We start from the raw sequence: 17020 nt of genomic DNA, 5'->3' as shown, positions 1-17020 counted from the left end.
TGTGAATTCATGAACAAAATAGCCAAAGAGAGCTCTTTAACATACAGTTTGTACATACCTCCAGCCAGAGATCTCAGATCTAGGCTAGGTGCTCTCTGGAGCTGCCTGCCAAATGCTTGTGCACGTCCTTCTACCAGGTTACACTACAGCAAAATGAAGTGTTGAGCTGAATGTACCTTCATTTTGCACCACTACAGTTGCTTGCATTAAGATTTCAAACAACAAAAGTGATCTGTGCATGTATGTAACTGAGCAAATACAATTTTTCTGTTCCTGCTCTTCCATAAATGTTTGTGCAAGTGCCTAAAAGACGTGAAGGATTAAATTCACAAATTCTTAGGTCACAATTTGCTGACAGTGTAAATATTACTATTTCATGAGTTCACTTTTGTTTTTCCTATTATATGATGAATGTTCTGCAATGACAGAAAGATCCCCAGCTTGACAATCCTTACACACTTTTTCACTGTTACCAGGAACACTGAAATAAAAGGGTTCATGCAACCAAACAACTGCAGCAGGAAATTGACACAAGAAAACAGTAGTTAAAATGATGGTTGCTGAGCTTCAGATCAACTTTCAGGCTGAGAGAGCTAGGGATATTCTGCCTGGAGAAAAGAAGTTTCCAGAGAGACCTGATAGCAGCCTTTCAGTACCTAAAGGGAGACTATAAGAAAGAAGTGGATAGAGTCTTTAGCAGGGTCTGCTGCGATAGGAGAAGGGGAAATGGTTTCAAACTAAAAGAGAAGAGATTTAGATTGGATATAAGGTGAAAGTTTTTTGCAGTGAGGGTGGTGAGGCACTGACACAGGTTGCCCAGAGAGGTGGTGGATGCCCCATCCCCAGAGACATTCAAGGTCAGGCTGGACGGGGCTCTGAGCACCTGATCAAGCTGTAGATGTCCCTATTTATTGCAGGGGGGTTGGAACAGATGACCTTTAAAAGTCCCTTCCAACTCAAAGGATTCTAACTTTATAAAAAACCTGTTTTGTAAAGTCATCGATACTGAATCACTTAAATGACAAAGATATTCAGATGATCCCTTTCTCTATGCAGCAAAAGCAAAACTCATTTTTCACTGTGAGTCAGTCACTGAGGCTTGGAACTGCTGGGAGTCTGCGAGTTAAGGGTCCATGTCTAAGCTAGTTGACACAGCTCTGACATGCAATGGAGAAAGAGAGGCAGTCTAAAATGAGTATTTACAGCATATGGAAAGTATCCACATTTGGAATTGCTCAGAGAAAATCCTAGCCTTCAAATCCCATCAGTGTAAAACAGCTCAGTTCACAACTTAACAGCAGCTATAATGTAGCCACGTAACTATTGGTCTTCAGTATTAAATAGTTGCGGCTGATGGGCCTAAGGTCAAGGCTGGAGATGTAGTATAGGGGATAAACCTCCCACTGCAAAGGAATGATTAACAGCCAGTCAGGGTCCCCAAGAGAGAACACAGACTATTTCCTGAATGTGTTTCTTGAGCAATAGTCACCTGGGAAGGGATTAAAAAATTGAACTGTGCCCTATTCTGATATGCCCAAGGAGTAGGAGGATGATGCAGGTGGGTCAGATGAAGGCAGAAGATCTCAGGATTTGGAAACAGTATGGTCCAATGGATTTTGAATTGCTTCATGTAACTGTGTATAGTGCCACTGACAAAGTTTCCATGTGAACAAAAGTCACCAGGGCTGGACTCAGGAAATCCATACCTCAGTTCTCCACATTCTCCTTTTAGTCTTACAGTCAGTGAACTCTTCAAGTCAGAAGCTTTGCTTCACTAGGCTTTGTACATTTTTTTGCACTTTGGACCTGGTCACTGTCAATCACAATAAGTTCTTTCCTTTTTTTTTCTTTCATTTTAAATAGCCTAAACCATCAGTAGTTCAGAAGGGCATCACCCTTCTTTACTGCAGTTTCGATTTTTTTTTTTTTTACTCCAAAATCTATTTCTGAACTGAAGCCTCTTTTTTTAACAAAGGCCTATTATCCTTGTCTCTGTATCTTCACTACTGCAGGAAATGCAATAATCCTTCTTTTATTTTTCTTAGCCGTATATCTCAGATTGCACTCCATCCCATCACCCAGGTCATTAATAAAGCCACTAAACAGTCCTGGCTCTCGTATCGATCCCCGAGAGGTGTCACTCTGCCACCTGGACTCTGTACCACTGATCAATACACTGAGCCCAGCAAGCCAGCCAAATTTCCACCCACTAACTGAGCCTGTATCTCACCAGTCTGGCTAAAAAAAGACCAAGAGGAGTTGTCGCAAAGCCCTTGCAAAAGCCAAAGTATTCAACATCCACTGCTCTTGCTTTGTTCACTGAGGGAGACTTTTCATCACAAAAGGTAATCAGACAGGTCAGATACACCATGCTCTTGGTAAATCCATGCTGGCTGTTCCCAGACACCTTCTTCTTCATGTACCTGGAAATGGCTTCCAGGAGGATTTGTTCCATAACATCGCAATGGACAGCCTTTAGTCCTTTAGTTTGCTGGATCCTCCTTCTCAGAATCATAAAATCATTAAGGTTGGCAAAGGCCTCTAAGACTGTCTAGTCCAACTGTTCACCTACCACAAATATTGTCCACAAAACCATGACCCTTAGTGCCACATCTACATGGTTCTTCACAGGCTCCAGAGACATGGCTCAACCACCTCCTGGGCAGCCTGTTCCAGTGCCTGACCACTATTTTGGAGTTTTTCCTAATATCCAACCTGAATCTCCACTGGCAGAACTGGAAGCATCCAGCCTTCCCAGACCCTTCAGGACTGACTCCAGACAAATTCCCCCTGCCAGAGTCCTGAACGGTTCAAAGTCCTCCCTCCAGACTACCCACACCACATCCTACTAAGAAGCCGCACCCACCCTGTCCTTTCTGACGGCACCAATGGCTCTTCTCAAGGTGTTTTGCTGCATTTTTACTTCTGCCAAGGTCTTCACTGAAAGGCCTTCTTGAAGGTGGGTGTCACATTTGCCTTTTCTCACTCAAGAATAAAACTTATTTAAAAATAAATAATAACAATAAACCCAGATTGTTCTGACCTTTTAAACATGATATAGAATGGCTTTGCAGTGACGTTGTCAGGTCTCTCAGCACCATATGAGGCATTTGTATGTTCTTTTCCGTAATTCCACTTAGTCAGACTGAATCAAATCAAAGAGAACACTCAGAAGACAAGCATCTTTTGCCTCAATTTCTCCTGGGACAACATGAGCATCTTATTCCACTTTTTCATCTTAAAACATGGTTGAAATTTTCTAACTCTTTTCATTGTCTATACTTTCCTTAGGAAAGACCATATGTGTTATTAAAATAAATGTTCTTCCTGCTGGGGATTCTATTAGCTGTTCCAAAGCTATCTAGGCATGTTACCACACTCAGTCTTTGACAGCAGTAAAATACTGCTTTTTCCTAAACATTTTTTAAAAGCTATGTGCTTCAAAGTAACCAATCAGACCAGAGGCAAAGATTTTTTCAAAAAACACTACATTTTTCTGTCTTCTTATCAGAAATGGCTTATTTCTGCAACTGCAAATCTTCTGTCTATGTATTTCCTGCAGCCACTCTGCAAAAATGATTCATGAACATGTCCAGCTTTACAGCAGTTCAGAGCTATTGAGGCCATTTCAGCTCACCAGTGCAGCACTACAGAAACACCAGTACAAAATACGGCCAAATTAAAGAGAAGTCAGGGGAGTTATACTGACATCAGAGTGACAAAATACAGTTGCTGATCTTGAAATCATCTCTGGACACAGACAAGATCGTGTAACTAATCGTTTAATCAAATAAGGTTCTTACTAAAGACTGGATATTTTTTTTCCTTTGGATGAGGAAACTTGTAAAGAACACAAAAAGAGGGGACAACTAGCACTGACGACACTGTAACTTGCATTACATTGCAATCTAGACCAAAAGACCTATGGACTCAAGTGACTTACTAAGTCTCTAATGAACAAAAAAGAAGCGATGCAAGCAAGAAATGGAGCAAAGAAGAAAAAACTGTAATGGAATTAGATAAAATAACTGAGAGTGTATAGCCTCCAGCCTCCGCAATGGGCTTTAGTGGAGAAGAAACAGCTTGGGCAGATCACGGATAAAGAACTGCCTTGAAGGAGAGCAGTTAAATAACATCACAAGTTGCACCAAGGTGAAATCTTGACAGTAAGGAAGGAAAGCGAAGGAAATAAACTTTAGAAGATCTCACTTCCATTTAAGACAAAAAGTAAGATAGATGGAGGTGATACAGAAGGGGAAATTGGAAAATAAATCAATAATAATGAAGTGGCAGATAAATTCTCTTTCTCCCCGTGTAAAGCTTCTGCCTTGAAAAGCTGAATACTCAAAGCAGGTTACATCAGTACAATCAGCTTGAAATACACTGAGGAATAATACTGTTAACAGCCATATATGTTACTTCAAAATGACTGATAGGATGGTATTCATTTAAGACAATTTAGAAAGTATGGCACTACAATCATAAATTTCTAAATAATGGACAACTGCTATATGAGATTGTTATATCTGTCTTGTTACTTGCTTTTATGGCAGCTGTATGCCAAAAAAACAGCTCTCTGGAGGAGTGTAACACAGTCCTCACATTATTCTGCTATGCATTTATTTTGGTCAATTTTGACTGAAAACAACACTGTAAAAGTTGTTTACAGTAAAGAACTACATAGAAATAGTCTCCTGGCAAAGTAGACAGCCCAAAGTGAGTACAGTGGTCTGAATAACCAAAGAGAAAATGAGATCACATGTAAAAATACTAAGAAAAAAAAAGATGAGAAGTCCTAGCAGGAGATGGAATTCACAGCTATTAGGTAAAAGAGTTTAGCAACTAACATTCTTAATTCAAAATACCACTACAAAAGCCTCAGAAAAGCATGTACCTGGGTGCATGGCAGAGGGAATGACCAGGTGTGCTGAAATGAAGATGGAAGAACTGAATTTGGTACTACAAGCTAATGGCATATGAGTTGCTTGCCTACAGTGCAGAAGTTTCTTGCTGGAATCTTGCTGGAAACTGCAAATTTTTTTGATTGGGATGCAGCTTGTGGTAGATTTCCCCAAGGACCAAAAGTACGTTTAAAATGTGGTGAAAAGGCAAAATACCTTTTGACACAATACAAAGCCATCCTTACAGATGCCCAAAAATTGCTAGGTAGACTACATGAAATCTTATCTCACTACCGCATGAGATCAGTAATAAAATGGTTCAAAGTGCTGTAAGGGGGAACATACAGTAAGTACATTGAAGTATGTGTTATGTTTGGAATACAGTTGTAAAGTAATACATAAGGCAAGAATACACAGTCCATGAGAATATCAAAAGCAAATTTCTGTCATTCTTTTCTTTTTAATATTTTTCTTTCTACTATTTGCCAAGCTGCACCATATGAAGAAATGATTTATGTGGTTTTATGTGATTTGTTGTTGGACAGGATGCCCATTTCACATCTATTTTTTACAGATAGTCTGAAATGATACATACAATGATACCAAAATCAGTTCACTGGTGACAGCAGCAGACCCTGTCAGGCACTGTCTCTAAGGATACAGAAACTGCACTGAGGTTAAACAAATGTGCATAACCTAGGATACTAACAAGATCTATACAAAGAGCAGAGAAGAGACTGCACCAGTTTGGCAGCTCTGTTCACAACACTATCCTGGGGTGTTTTTCACTTTACAAGTTCTTATACACAACACACACTCAGCCGCATGTCATGAAAACAGCTCTCTGGAGGGTGGCAACATATTATTGGCCTAGGGGGTTATTTCTGTCTGAAAAGACATACAAAATAATAATTATGTCTTGACGTCAGGGAGACATGGGGAGGTCAGGTAAGCTCATCAGTGGGCTGCCAGTTGGATCCTTCTGAATATATCACTCTGAAATGGGAACAAATTGAATGGATGTTATCTAAGAGACTTGGATAGGAAATCAAAATCTTATCAGCATCAGTGCTGAGATAGGCAGGTTTTATACTGCCAAGAGAGAAATAGCTAAAAACAACTGCAGATACCATCCAAAATGAGATGTATGCAATGACAGCTGACTATATATATGAGAGAGAAAATAGCCTGGCTAAAGTTTGGATCAAGTAACAAACTAACTGGGCAATATCTTGGTAACGAGACTAGGACATTAAAAAACTAACAAAACATGCACAGATTGAGAAGGAAGAAGAAAAGTGGAGAGTGTTTTAGAAATGCTAATGAAGAACTGTTATTTTGCTTAAGGGCAAGTTAAACCCAGCTTGCAAAAGAAAAACTAAGAAGAAAGTTTAAACAGTTCATACACAGACTATTTGTATGAGATATATCAAGGTACAAAGACAGTACTGGAAAGCCAATTGGGAATGCAGAACGAGTAGCCAAGGTCCAAGGTCCAGCAGCTGCATTACAGATGGATCTATCAGCTCTGCTGAGAAGAGCAAAAAGTAATGGGAGGACAAAGTTGGCAGTATTGTGTGTTGCTAGAATGAGGGATTATAAATAGAGAAGAATTGTCACATCGACAAAGTAACAGATGATCAGACTTCAAAGTGCTATGGGCAAAAATAGTTCTGCTAATAAAGTCTGTGCTAGAAGACTAAAAAGAGGAAGAGTGCTTTTCTGAGGACCTTTTTTTTTTTTTAGCATCTGATGTGCATGTTTAATTGCAAATTTAAAAAAAATTATGATCCATTAACAGTAAGAGATCAGAATAATTTAGAATAATTTGAAATATGAACAGGATAAAAGTAATGCCAAATATCTTCTTTTTTTTTGTGATCTCCAAACTGACAGAAAACATGACAAAAACTACCTAAACTAGGATTTGGTTTCATTATAAAATCTGGATGGCAACCTTCAGTTGGCAGCTGCTAAGAAGAACGATTAGTTTAGTTAGCAGAGGTAAAATATTTCAAACTTAATGATGCCACAAAAATGATCCACGGAATGGAACACCTTTCCTATGAGGGCAGGCTGAGAGAGCTGGGGCTGTTCAGCCTGGAGAAGAGGAGGCTGCGGGGAGACCTGAGAGCAGCCTGTCAGTTTCTAAAGGGGGGCTGAAAGAAGGAAGGGGACAGACTGTTTAGCGGGGTCTGCGGTGACAGAACAAGGGCAAGTGGCTTCAAGCTTAAAGAGGGTAGATTTAGGTTGAATATAAGGAAAAAAGTCTTTCTTTTATAGTGAGGGTGGTGAGGCACTGGAACAGGTTGCCCAGAGACGTAGTTGATGCCCTGTCCCTGGAAACATTGTAGGCCAGGCTGAATAAGGCCCCGGGCAACCTGATCTAGCTGTGGTGTCCCTGTTCATTGCAGGGGAGTTGGACTAGATGGCCCTCAGAGGTCCTTTCCAACTCTAAGGATTCTATGATTCTATGACTCTATGCCATGGCTTAAAGTGCTTTAGCAACTTCTTTCCCTTGAGGTCGCGGTCATTTGGTGAAAATAGTGCTAAGAGAAATACTTGTTCTTTTGAATATTTCAGCATTATTGATGACACCAAGCTGAGTGGTGCAGCTGATACAGCAGAAGGAAGGGATGCCATCCAGAGGGACACGGACAGGCTCGAAAAGCGGGACCATGGGAACCTAATGAGGTGCAACAAGGCCGTGTGCAAAGTGTTGCACCCGGGTCAGGGCAATCCCAGATATGAGTACAGATTGAGAGAAGAGCTCATCGAGAGCAGCCCTGCGGAGAAGGACCTGTGGGTCCTGGAAGGTGAAAAACTTAACATGATCCACACGAGGGGCGTGCCCGGGCGTGCAGGCGGGGCAACGGGAGGCAGCGCCCGGCCAGGAGCCGCCCCTTCCTTCTGTCGCTCCGCCGCTCGGCCTCAGTGCTCCGCCGAGGTAAGGGAGCGGGGTGCAGGGCCGCCAGGGCGGGCTGGGGGAGGGAGGGCCGCGGCCCAGCTACGGAGAGACCGAGAGGCGTGACTGCTGCCTGCGGCTGTGCTCGGAGCGGGCCTTGCAGCGGTGGTTTCCGTCAGGCTGGAGTCCAGCCCCTCGGGGATCGTAAAGGAAAACAAGCAGGCCCGGGGGGACGTCTTTCCTTTCCTGGGGTGTTATGGGGCTGAACGTTGTCCTTTGGACGCTTAAAGCGTGCTCTGGCGTTGCCCGGTTTGTGGTGGCTTTTTCTGTGGCAGAGGGAGCGACCCTTTGTATAAATAAATAATATGAAAAAAAATGGAAAACTGGGAATAGAAAGTTAATGAAAGGTCAGGAAAGGTTTGTAAGAGAATCTTCTGAGAGACCGTGGTACTGAAGATGCTTTAAGTTTTATTCATTTTCTCAGCTCCTGTAACTTAGTATGAGTCAAGTCCTGGAATGTTTTATTTTCAGATTTAACTTGCTCCTTTTTTTTTTTTTTTTTTTTCTTAACAGTTAAGGCCATGGCACTGAAACAGGTTTCTAGCAACAAATGCTTTGAGGGTTTCCAGAAGGTGTTTGAACATGACAGGTAAACGTTAAAAAAACAACCAAAGTGTTTCTCGGGACAGCAAATCAATCTCATTGCTGCCTATGTTCTCAGTCTGCAGGCAAGCCCTGTGTTCTCACAGCTGTAGTTCAGGAGGGGATGTTGTCTGCAGTTCCGTCTGCATGCCTGTATTTCTGTGTTAATGTGTAACATGTTTAGTGTACTAAAATGCTGCAGACCTGAGATGGGAAACCAGTATTTTTCCCTTTTAAGATTGAGCTCCGTTACTTGAGTTGTCCTGTTTGCGGCCCGGAGAGTCACCATCTGTACAAAGTTCAATTCCCTCTGCTGGATATTTTCCTTGTACTCCCTCTGTAAAAGTGCTGTGAACAGAGAGGCAAAAGGGATGCATTCTTATTGTTTGATGAAGGTGAACAGAGTGGCATGCGTTTTTTTCATTTCTGCCTTTGAATGAAGTGCACTGGTTCTGCTTTCTTTTTTTGATGTTATCCATCTTGTTAACTACATAGTGCTGATAACAAGGAGTGTTTTATTGATACAGCACAGAGCTAAAATGCAAAATGAGATTTGGAATCTACTTGCCTCCAAAAGCAGAAACTGGAAAGTGTCCTGTACTGTATTGGCTTTCAGGTAAGTAACGTGATTTTTAGGATTTTAGAAATACAATAATATTTAAGCTACTGTGGCCTGCATGTTTATGGTGATAGGAATCCCTTCTATTTTCAAAACCTTTTCTGTCAGAAGGGTTTTGGAAACTGAAATGCTATGGGCAATATGTAACAAATTGTATTTTTCTTTCTTCTAGGGTTAACTTGCACGGAGCAGAATTTTATAACAAAAGCAGGTTTTCAGCAAGCTGCAGCTGAGCATGGCCTTATTGTAGTTGCACCAGACACAAGCCCACGTAAGTTTTCTCAAATGATATGACAGAAGATAATTCAGGCCTTATAATGAAGTCTTCTGTCTTTATTCTCAAAAGAATGGAGTGCTGCAGTTTGCTACGAAGTACGTTGCCCACCTGGATGGCAGTTTGACTTCCCTTACCTGTTAGCTGGATTAAGTCATCAGTGTTCAGTGTGGTAGCATGGGTATCCAGCCTTTTGGTTTGCCTGGGCCACACTGAGTGAAAAGGAATTGTCTGAGACTGCATCTGTGAAGGTTGCTAGACGTGAATGAGGTGTGTCTGTGAAGTGAGGGATATTTCTCTCTGCTAAGATAGGGCTTATGAAAGTCTGGGAAAGAGACGTAATCAGATTTTTGATTGCAACTCACTGTATTCCATTTAAAAATTCACAAGTAATGTATTTATGTTGACTGAAAATGGAGTCACAAATAAACCAGAAAATTGATTTTTTTGGCAGTCTTTGAAACCTGTTCTCATATCCCTTTATCACAATGGGAAGCACGACTGCATAGTTTTCTCTGTTCACGGAGCTGTTCTTAGCCAGTGTCTCAGAATCCATAAGCTTATCTGCCATGCCTTGAGTTAGCACTGCACTGTGCCCCGAGCCCTGGTTCCAGCCCAGATGGGATTAATACGTGCCTGCTTAATAGCATGCTGGTGGAAGTTTTATATTTGAAACTCCTTTAGTTGTTGGCACTAAAACTAGAACAAAGGGGCCATTGAACTGAGCACAAATGAGGAGAGGGAAATGATGGCTAGCAAGAGGCATGTGTTACCAGAAATGCTTGTACTTTGTGTCTTGCTGAGGCTTAAAAAAAAAAACAAAAAAGCCCCATCTGTATTGTCACACAAAGCTATCATATTTACTTGTTATTGTGTACTGTCTCCTGTAGGCGATTAAGTACATGTCCCCAGAGGGTTTCTTTTAGCAAAATCACTGCTGCCTTTATTGTATGGCAGGACTTTGAGTTTTTGACCATCTCTGAGGGACTGAAGATAACAGACTTGTTATATCCAGCAAGTTGTATAAGCACCCACAGTCCCTGCCACTGCTGGACTCTTAATTGGGAAAATCACTCAATGTTCAAGGGCGCTTCACTGGAGCAAACTCAGCTTTGGTCCTTGGAAAAATGTGCTTGCACCCACTGTGATGAGGTGGCAGGTATCTGCACAAATTGACAGGGATTGTCACGGGGATTACACGTGGGTTTGTAGTGTCATCTGACAGTGGTAAAAGCCCACGTAATGTTGAATTGCGAACACTGGGAGAAAGGGAGGTCGTTATTTCCCGTCACATATAGCTTGAAATACTACATTCTGTTCTGAAAACTAGGCTAGAAAATCACAGCTAATCAAAGGGAGAGTGAGAGATGGGGTGTACTGACTTTCAAGGAGATGTCTGCAAATGTGGTTTGAAAGTGTAACTTTGGAAAAGAGCACACAATCCTGCAGTTATTCAGAGAAGAACTGACAGAAGTTTTATGGAGAGTTATAGTGTGAAGGGCAATTAACTGTAAAAGGGGGAGTTATATGCTTAAAAAAGATAAGGGACGGCCAGTGTTGTTACGCTGCAGTCTTAAAAGGGAGGTGTGTATGCTTTAAAATACTGCATTAATGAGTGAAAATCTAAGTTGTCTTACTGGTTGGAGGGGTAAAGACGTACTGATTGAGAAACTAATGTCCAAAGTCTCTGATTTGAGTGACAGATCCTCCGATTGTGAACATCTCATAACAGGGACATAGTAATGATAGAATCCATTTTTGTGGTAGGTGGCTGCAATATTGAAGGAGAAGATGAAAGCTGGGATTTTGGTACCGGTGCTGGCTTTTATGTGGATGCCACTGAAGATCCTTGGAAAACAAACTATAGGATGTACTCCTACGTGAAGGATGAGGTAACTTTGTTGCTGGGCTGTAGTGGTATTGTTGGTGAAGCTAAAGAAGGAATGCTATTAGATGAAATGTTTCCTTTTGGTTTTACAGTCTGTTAAAATTGGTCTCAGACCACCATCATAGAATCATAGAATTAGCTAGGTTGGAAAAGACCTACAAAATCATCGAGTCCAACCATCCACCTACCACCAATAACCCCACTAAACCATGTCTCTCAACGCTATATCTAAATGTTTCTTGAACACCTCCAGGGACGGTGACTCAACCACCTCCCTGGGCAGCCCATTCCAGCGCCTGACCACTCTTTCAGAAAAGTAGTATTTCCTAATGTCCAGCCTAAATCTCCCCTGGCGCAACTTGAAGCCATTCCCCCTCGTCCTGTCACTAGTTACAAGAGAGAAGAGGCTGACCCCCAGCTCACTACAACCTCCCTTCAGGTAGTTAAAGAGAGTGATAAGGTCATCATAAATGTTAGCCTAGAACCAAAGATGTGCCTTTGGTTTCAGTATCTTCCTGGTGTTACAATGTGTCCGTTACTCAATGCTTCTTTGTCTAAATGTATGAAAATTGTTGTAATGTTTTTATCCCACTCTTCCCTTACAGTTGCCTAAACTGATAAATGCCAATTTTCCAACCAACCCCGAACGGATGTCTGTTTTTGGGCATTCCATGGGAGGTCATGGAGCTCTCATTCTTGCACTGAAGAATCCTGGAAAGTACAAAGTAAGATATAATACAGCTTATACTCAGGCTTATACAGATCTCTATAGAAGTAAAGAAATAAAACGTAATACCAAGTTCTGTAGCAGTGTTAAACATATACACTGTTTTAGTTGTTGTAGTTCACTGATGCCTACTATGAAAATACAGAAGATTGCCAGAAACACTGCTCTGGAATTTGTATTTGATGATAGCGAAATTAAAAAAAAAAATAAAGTTCTAAAGGCTAAGAAAAGTTTGGTTTCTTTTTGAAAATGCTCAGCTTTTCCAGTAAATAAACAGGTCCCTTTTAGGCCTGCAGTTAATTCCTCCTGCTAATATTGTCTAGAAATCTGACGTGTAATTTGCCGTATTGTTTCAAATCCTGTCTTGTTTCGGAGCATTTATTACCAGCAAACCTATTTGCCACCAATGTATTATGTTTGCTTAGAGTCTACTGCAGGGTCTATTAGCTCCAGCTGATATCAAATGTGACTATAAGCACCTGCACTACACACAAGATAGAATCAGGCCCCCCCTCCCCCTTTTCTTTCTGACATTTGAGTGTCTTCTTAAAGATTGATTTTCTTTTTTCTGAATATACAAGGTATGTGAAGTTGCATTTATGTTCTATGTTAACCTAAATCAAATACACAGGAGCTTATTTGCCCTTTATACTCTCAATGGAGACTTCATTGCTCTCCTTGGAGATACTCTGTCTTTGTGGATCGGCCCTGTCATGGGCTGTCTCATCCCTGAACTTTGTGGTCAGCTGCATGCACTGTCACAGAAACACAGCTGCATTTTAGAAAATGGTGTAAAATTTGCTCGGTGTCGTCTGCTCGACTTTGTAAGACCGTAAAATGTAAGATAAAAAGATGATATAAAAGTAGAGCTTTATCTTTTGGACCCAGTAGTTCAGAAATTTGTTTTCACTGTTGGCACTCAAAATGCTGATGGTATTATCTAAAAGAAATAAACATTGTACTGAAAGTGCCAGAATCCAAGAAACTGCCCATGGCTCCAGTAGTTGGTTGCTATTTCTTGCAATACATAAGAGTGGAAATATTAATGGCTCCAGGGACAAATCTGAAAGAAGAATGTAAAAAATAGAGCTTGGACTTTTTCTCCCAGCACCTGGACTTGTGGTCTGAAATGCATGTTTCCCAACTTCTAGGCCTGCAGTTAAGTTAGCTAAATTCAAGAGACAGTGCTGCATGCTCAGACAGGCTGAGCTTCACGCCTTAGGCCTTTCTTACGTTGTTCCAAAATCGAGTTGGAGGTGAAGTAGTTCCACGCTCTCACCATGCACAACAGGCTTATCCACTGCTTGAAGGAACTCAAGACAACATCCAGCAAAGAATGGAATGGGGTGTCTAGCCCTTTGTTTCAAAGCTTGTCTTGTGTGCAAAAAGGAAAGTGAACGTTGTGGTTCTAGGGTGAACAAATAATAGGGAAATAGGGTAATAAGTATGGCACCTAGCTCAAAGGGTTGGTGGCAGGCTCAGGGTTCTGGCGGTAGTTTCAAACCAGCTTTTGAAAACGCTTAGTTTGCTTGTTGGTTATCAGAAATCACTTTTTGTTATTCATGGGTTGTTTGTTTTTTTTTCATGCTTTCTTTCCAAACAGTCTGTATCGGCTTTTTCTCCTATCTGCAACCCTATGCAGTGCCAGTGGGGGAAGAAAGCCCTTGGTGGATATCTGGGATCAGATGTAAGCAAATGGGAGGTATGTGCTGGAACTCACAGGCCTTCGGTAACGTGTGAATGAGTGATCTGTAAATGCATTGCAGCAGAAGTCTGGAACAAAACTCTGAGTTGCCCCTGAGCTGACGTTGCTGCTTTATCCATGCGTAGGAGTGTAGTAAACATTGCTCAGGTCTGCTGGGTATGTCGTGCTGGTGCTTGGTGGTGCTTGTGACAAACATAACAAGATTGAAGGCTCTCATCAAACTGAGTAAATTCTTCCTTGTTTTATGAAGATCTTAAAATACGGGCTAAGAAGAATTGTGGCCAATCTGAGACTTGCTGTAATGCATGGAAGTAATGAGAATTTTTAAAGAGTGTAAGAATTTTAAATGACACTCTGTGGCCTGTCTCTCCGAAACACAGTTCTCGGTGTTCAGAACTTCTGTGGTAGCCTGAAAAGAGAGACTGCTACAACCTGGTCAGAGACTGATGAGCCTTGTGGTATCTGCAGGAGCAGCCTGGCAGGGGCAGCGAGCAGAGGAGCCCATTGGAACTTGGAAATTGGTATCCCATAGGGTACCGGGAGTTAGGTTTTAGCTCTAGGGCCGTAATTTAGAAACATAAGTAGTCCTGTAAGAATTGTTAAGATACAGAAATGTTTACGTGCTTGTTGCTGCGTTATTTGGGCATACATCATCATGCTATCCTGCTGCAGGACCAGATGCTGTACATGAGGTGTCTAGTTCAGAAGGATCCACTGAAAACACTTCTCTAGTTAACTTAAGACATAGAATAGATGCATACCACTGCTCAGCTTGACACAGGTGAGCCTGATAACTGAAGTCTTTTGTCATTAAGCACGTCTTGTTTTTTTTGTTTTTATTCCTCCACTGTATAGTTACAGGGTAGTGCAGAGGAAACTGATTGCTCTTCCAAGTTGTAATTGATGTCCTGATCAATATAACACAACACTCTGTACTTAGCATTCTTCTCTCACAGTCAGCCTGTTCTAACATAATTGAGTGTTGTCTCCCTTTTACTGCTGCAGGCCTACGATGCTACGCAGCTTGTGAAGTCCTATCCAGACTCTCGCCTGGACATCCTGATTGATCAAGGCAAAGATGATCAGTTCCTATCAGCAGGCCAGCTGCTACCAGATAACTTCATCGCCGCCTGCACAGAGCGGAAAATCCCAGTAGTCTTCAGACTGCAGCAGGCAAGTTGCTTCCGCAGACCCTGCTGTTTGGTTGATGATGTGTGAGTTTGGGGCGTGTGCAGCAGGTAGTCTAGAGGGCTTTTTGTCCCTGGGCATGCTTTTGCTGACCTGTCAGTCTGTCCCTGGCCGAGTGAGGAAGAGGGAAAGCCATTGCAGATTCAGCTGCCTTGCACCACTAGGTGGGGTTACGATCACACTTTCCTCAAACCGATCTGATGGTGGTATCTCTGGCTGCTGTTAAATCTGCCAGTGATAGGCTGGAGAAGCAGCACTCATGATTTTTAATCTGTAGCGCAGTCACTGTACAAGCAGTATGACAGCTGTATTTTTGCAGGATTCCTTATCTGTGCTGCAGGTGTTGCATTCAGCTTTGTGATTTAGCTAGTGAAATATTAGATTCAGTTAAAGACCTACAGTGCAGTGACCCAGAATAGCACCACGTTGAGAGCACTGGAGTCTTTGTAAGCAGGCTCCACAACTTCAAGCCAGACCCAGTGAGGAGCCCAGTTATGGAGAATGTAAAGGATTGTCCTCTTTGGTTTATCGTAAGGGCTTCTATACAGCCTTGTGCCACAAGGTCTATTTAGTGCTGACAAAACGGAACAGTTCAGAGGTTTCTTTATTGTTTTAACATAGTGATAGAGCCTTCGGACTTAGGAGATGAGGTCGCGGACCGTATTTTACCAGTAGGACAGTGCTAGTGAGGGGAACTGTTCTCTCAGATTGCATCCTGCTCTGCAGCTGATGCTGTTGTTTACAGAATAGCTTGTGTTGGAAGGGACCTTAAAACCCACCCATTTCCAACCCTCTGCTGTGGGCAGTGCCACCCACCAGCTCAGGCTGCCCAGGGCCCCATGCAACCTGGCCTTGAGCGCCTCCAGGAATGGGGCACCCACAGCTTCTCTGGGCAGCCATACACATTCAGCCTCATGGGGCGGGTCTCAGACTCGCTAAGCTCTTACACTGGGGAGGATTTTGCTCCCCTGACCCTGCCTTGAGGTTCAGGGATGTGAGAGGTGTGGGAAGCCTGTCAGTGAAGTCTGAGGCAAAGAACTCATGGAGTACCTCAGCAGTCTCTGTCCATTGTTGCCAGCTCTCCCTTCTCACTTACGGGGTGGTAGACTCCTTGGTCTTCCTCAACTGGCCAATGTACGTGTAGAATCCCTTCCTGTTATCTTTCACATCCCTCACTAAATTCAGTTCCATCCGTGCCTTGGCTTTCCTAATCCTATCCTTACACAGGATGACAGATGCCAGATGGCATCCCTGTATTTTTTCCCAGGCCCACCCATCCCAGCTTCCATTGCCTGTACTTTTCCTTCTTTTCCCTCAGCCATGCCCGTTCCCTGCCTCTGCTTGATTCCTTGAGGGATGGAGAGCTCTTGTGCTCTCAGAAAGGTGTCCCTAAGGAGCTGACAGCTCTGTTCCATCCCAAGACCCAAATGACAGTTTCCCAGGGAATCCTGTCCAATAATTCCTTAAACAGACAAAAGCTTGAAGTTCAGGGTCCTTGCTCTTCTTTTTGCCAGGCCCGTGTTCCTTAAGATCACGAACCCAACCCATCTCTAACTTGCGTTCCCAGATTAGGGCAGGTGAAGGTGCGTGCTTCCTAGAGGTCATCTATACTTAGCTTATTAGGTATGCTTTACAGTCTATATATTTATGTCTTTGTTGATTTCTTAAAACAGATTAAAACAAAAGAGATACAAACTTCTCTAGAAGAGAGTGCAGCATGATTGCCTTATTGTGAACTATACGCATTTGCTGACTTCTTCGTTGTTGTTCTTCCAGGGCTACGATCACAGCTATTTTTTCATTGCTACGTTTATCAATGACCACATCAAACACCACGCAAAATTCCTTAATGCTTGAACTACTCAAAGGGGAGCGTCGTCTGACCAGCGGGAGGTCGAAGGGTACAGGTGAACAAAACAAAAATCATTTGTTGAAGCAGCATCCGTAAAGTGGAGCTCTTCTGATTACACTGCTAATAAAATAAACGTCCCACTTTATTTGATGCTTCAGAGTATCGTGAATATTCTTGTGTGCTTTAAAGGTTCAGCACGATGAAGGTGAATGCTGCATTCTAGGTCAACAAGAAAATAAGCAGATGAGTTAATTAGCTTTTAATAATATTAAGTATTTGGGACCTCAGGCCTGTTTCTAGCATCTTAGACAAAGGCAGT

The 17020-nt window shown here is 42.3% G+C and overlaps 1 protein-coding gene across 1 annotated transcript; it reads left to right on the top strand.

The window, feature by feature from the left end:
• Positions 7718–16855, top strand: ESD (esterase D). Its single transcript, XM_021376081.1, has 9 exons — positions 7718–7848; positions 8380–8455; positions 8976–9064; positions 9240–9338; positions 11109–11233; positions 11835–11954; positions 13560–13658; positions 14667–14834; positions 16626–16855. Exons 2-9 carry the CDS (start codon positions 8388–8390, stop codon positions 16704–16706), a joined length of 849 nt encoding a protein of 282 aa, XP_021231756.1. The 5' UTR covers positions 7718–7848; positions 8380–8387; the 3' UTR covers positions 16707–16855.

The sequence above is a fragment of the Numida meleagris genome, chromosome 1 (assembly GCF_002078875.1).
Source record: "Numida meleagris isolate 19003 breed g44 Domestic line chromosome 1, NumMel1.0, whole genome shotgun sequence".
Classification (NCBI taxonomy): Eukaryota; Metazoa; Chordata; class Aves; order Galliformes; family Numididae; genus Numida; species Numida meleagris.
The sequence above is the reverse complement of the archived record's forward strand: the minus strand, read 5'-3'. Positions and strand labels throughout refer to the sequence as shown.

Coding starts and splice junctions, on each gene's coding strand:
- ESD (XM_021376081.1), top strand. CDS start 8,388: ATGGCACTGAAACAGGTTTCTAGCAACAAATGCTTTGAGGGTTTCCAG. Junction 13,659..14,666: donor CAGATGTAAGCAAATGGGAG/GTATGTGCTGGA, acceptor TTACTGCTGCAG/GCCTACGATGCTACGCAGCT. Junction 14,835..16,625: donor TAGTCTTCAGACTGCAGCAG/GCAAGTTGCTTC, acceptor TTGTTCTTCCAG/GGCTACGATCACAGCTATTT.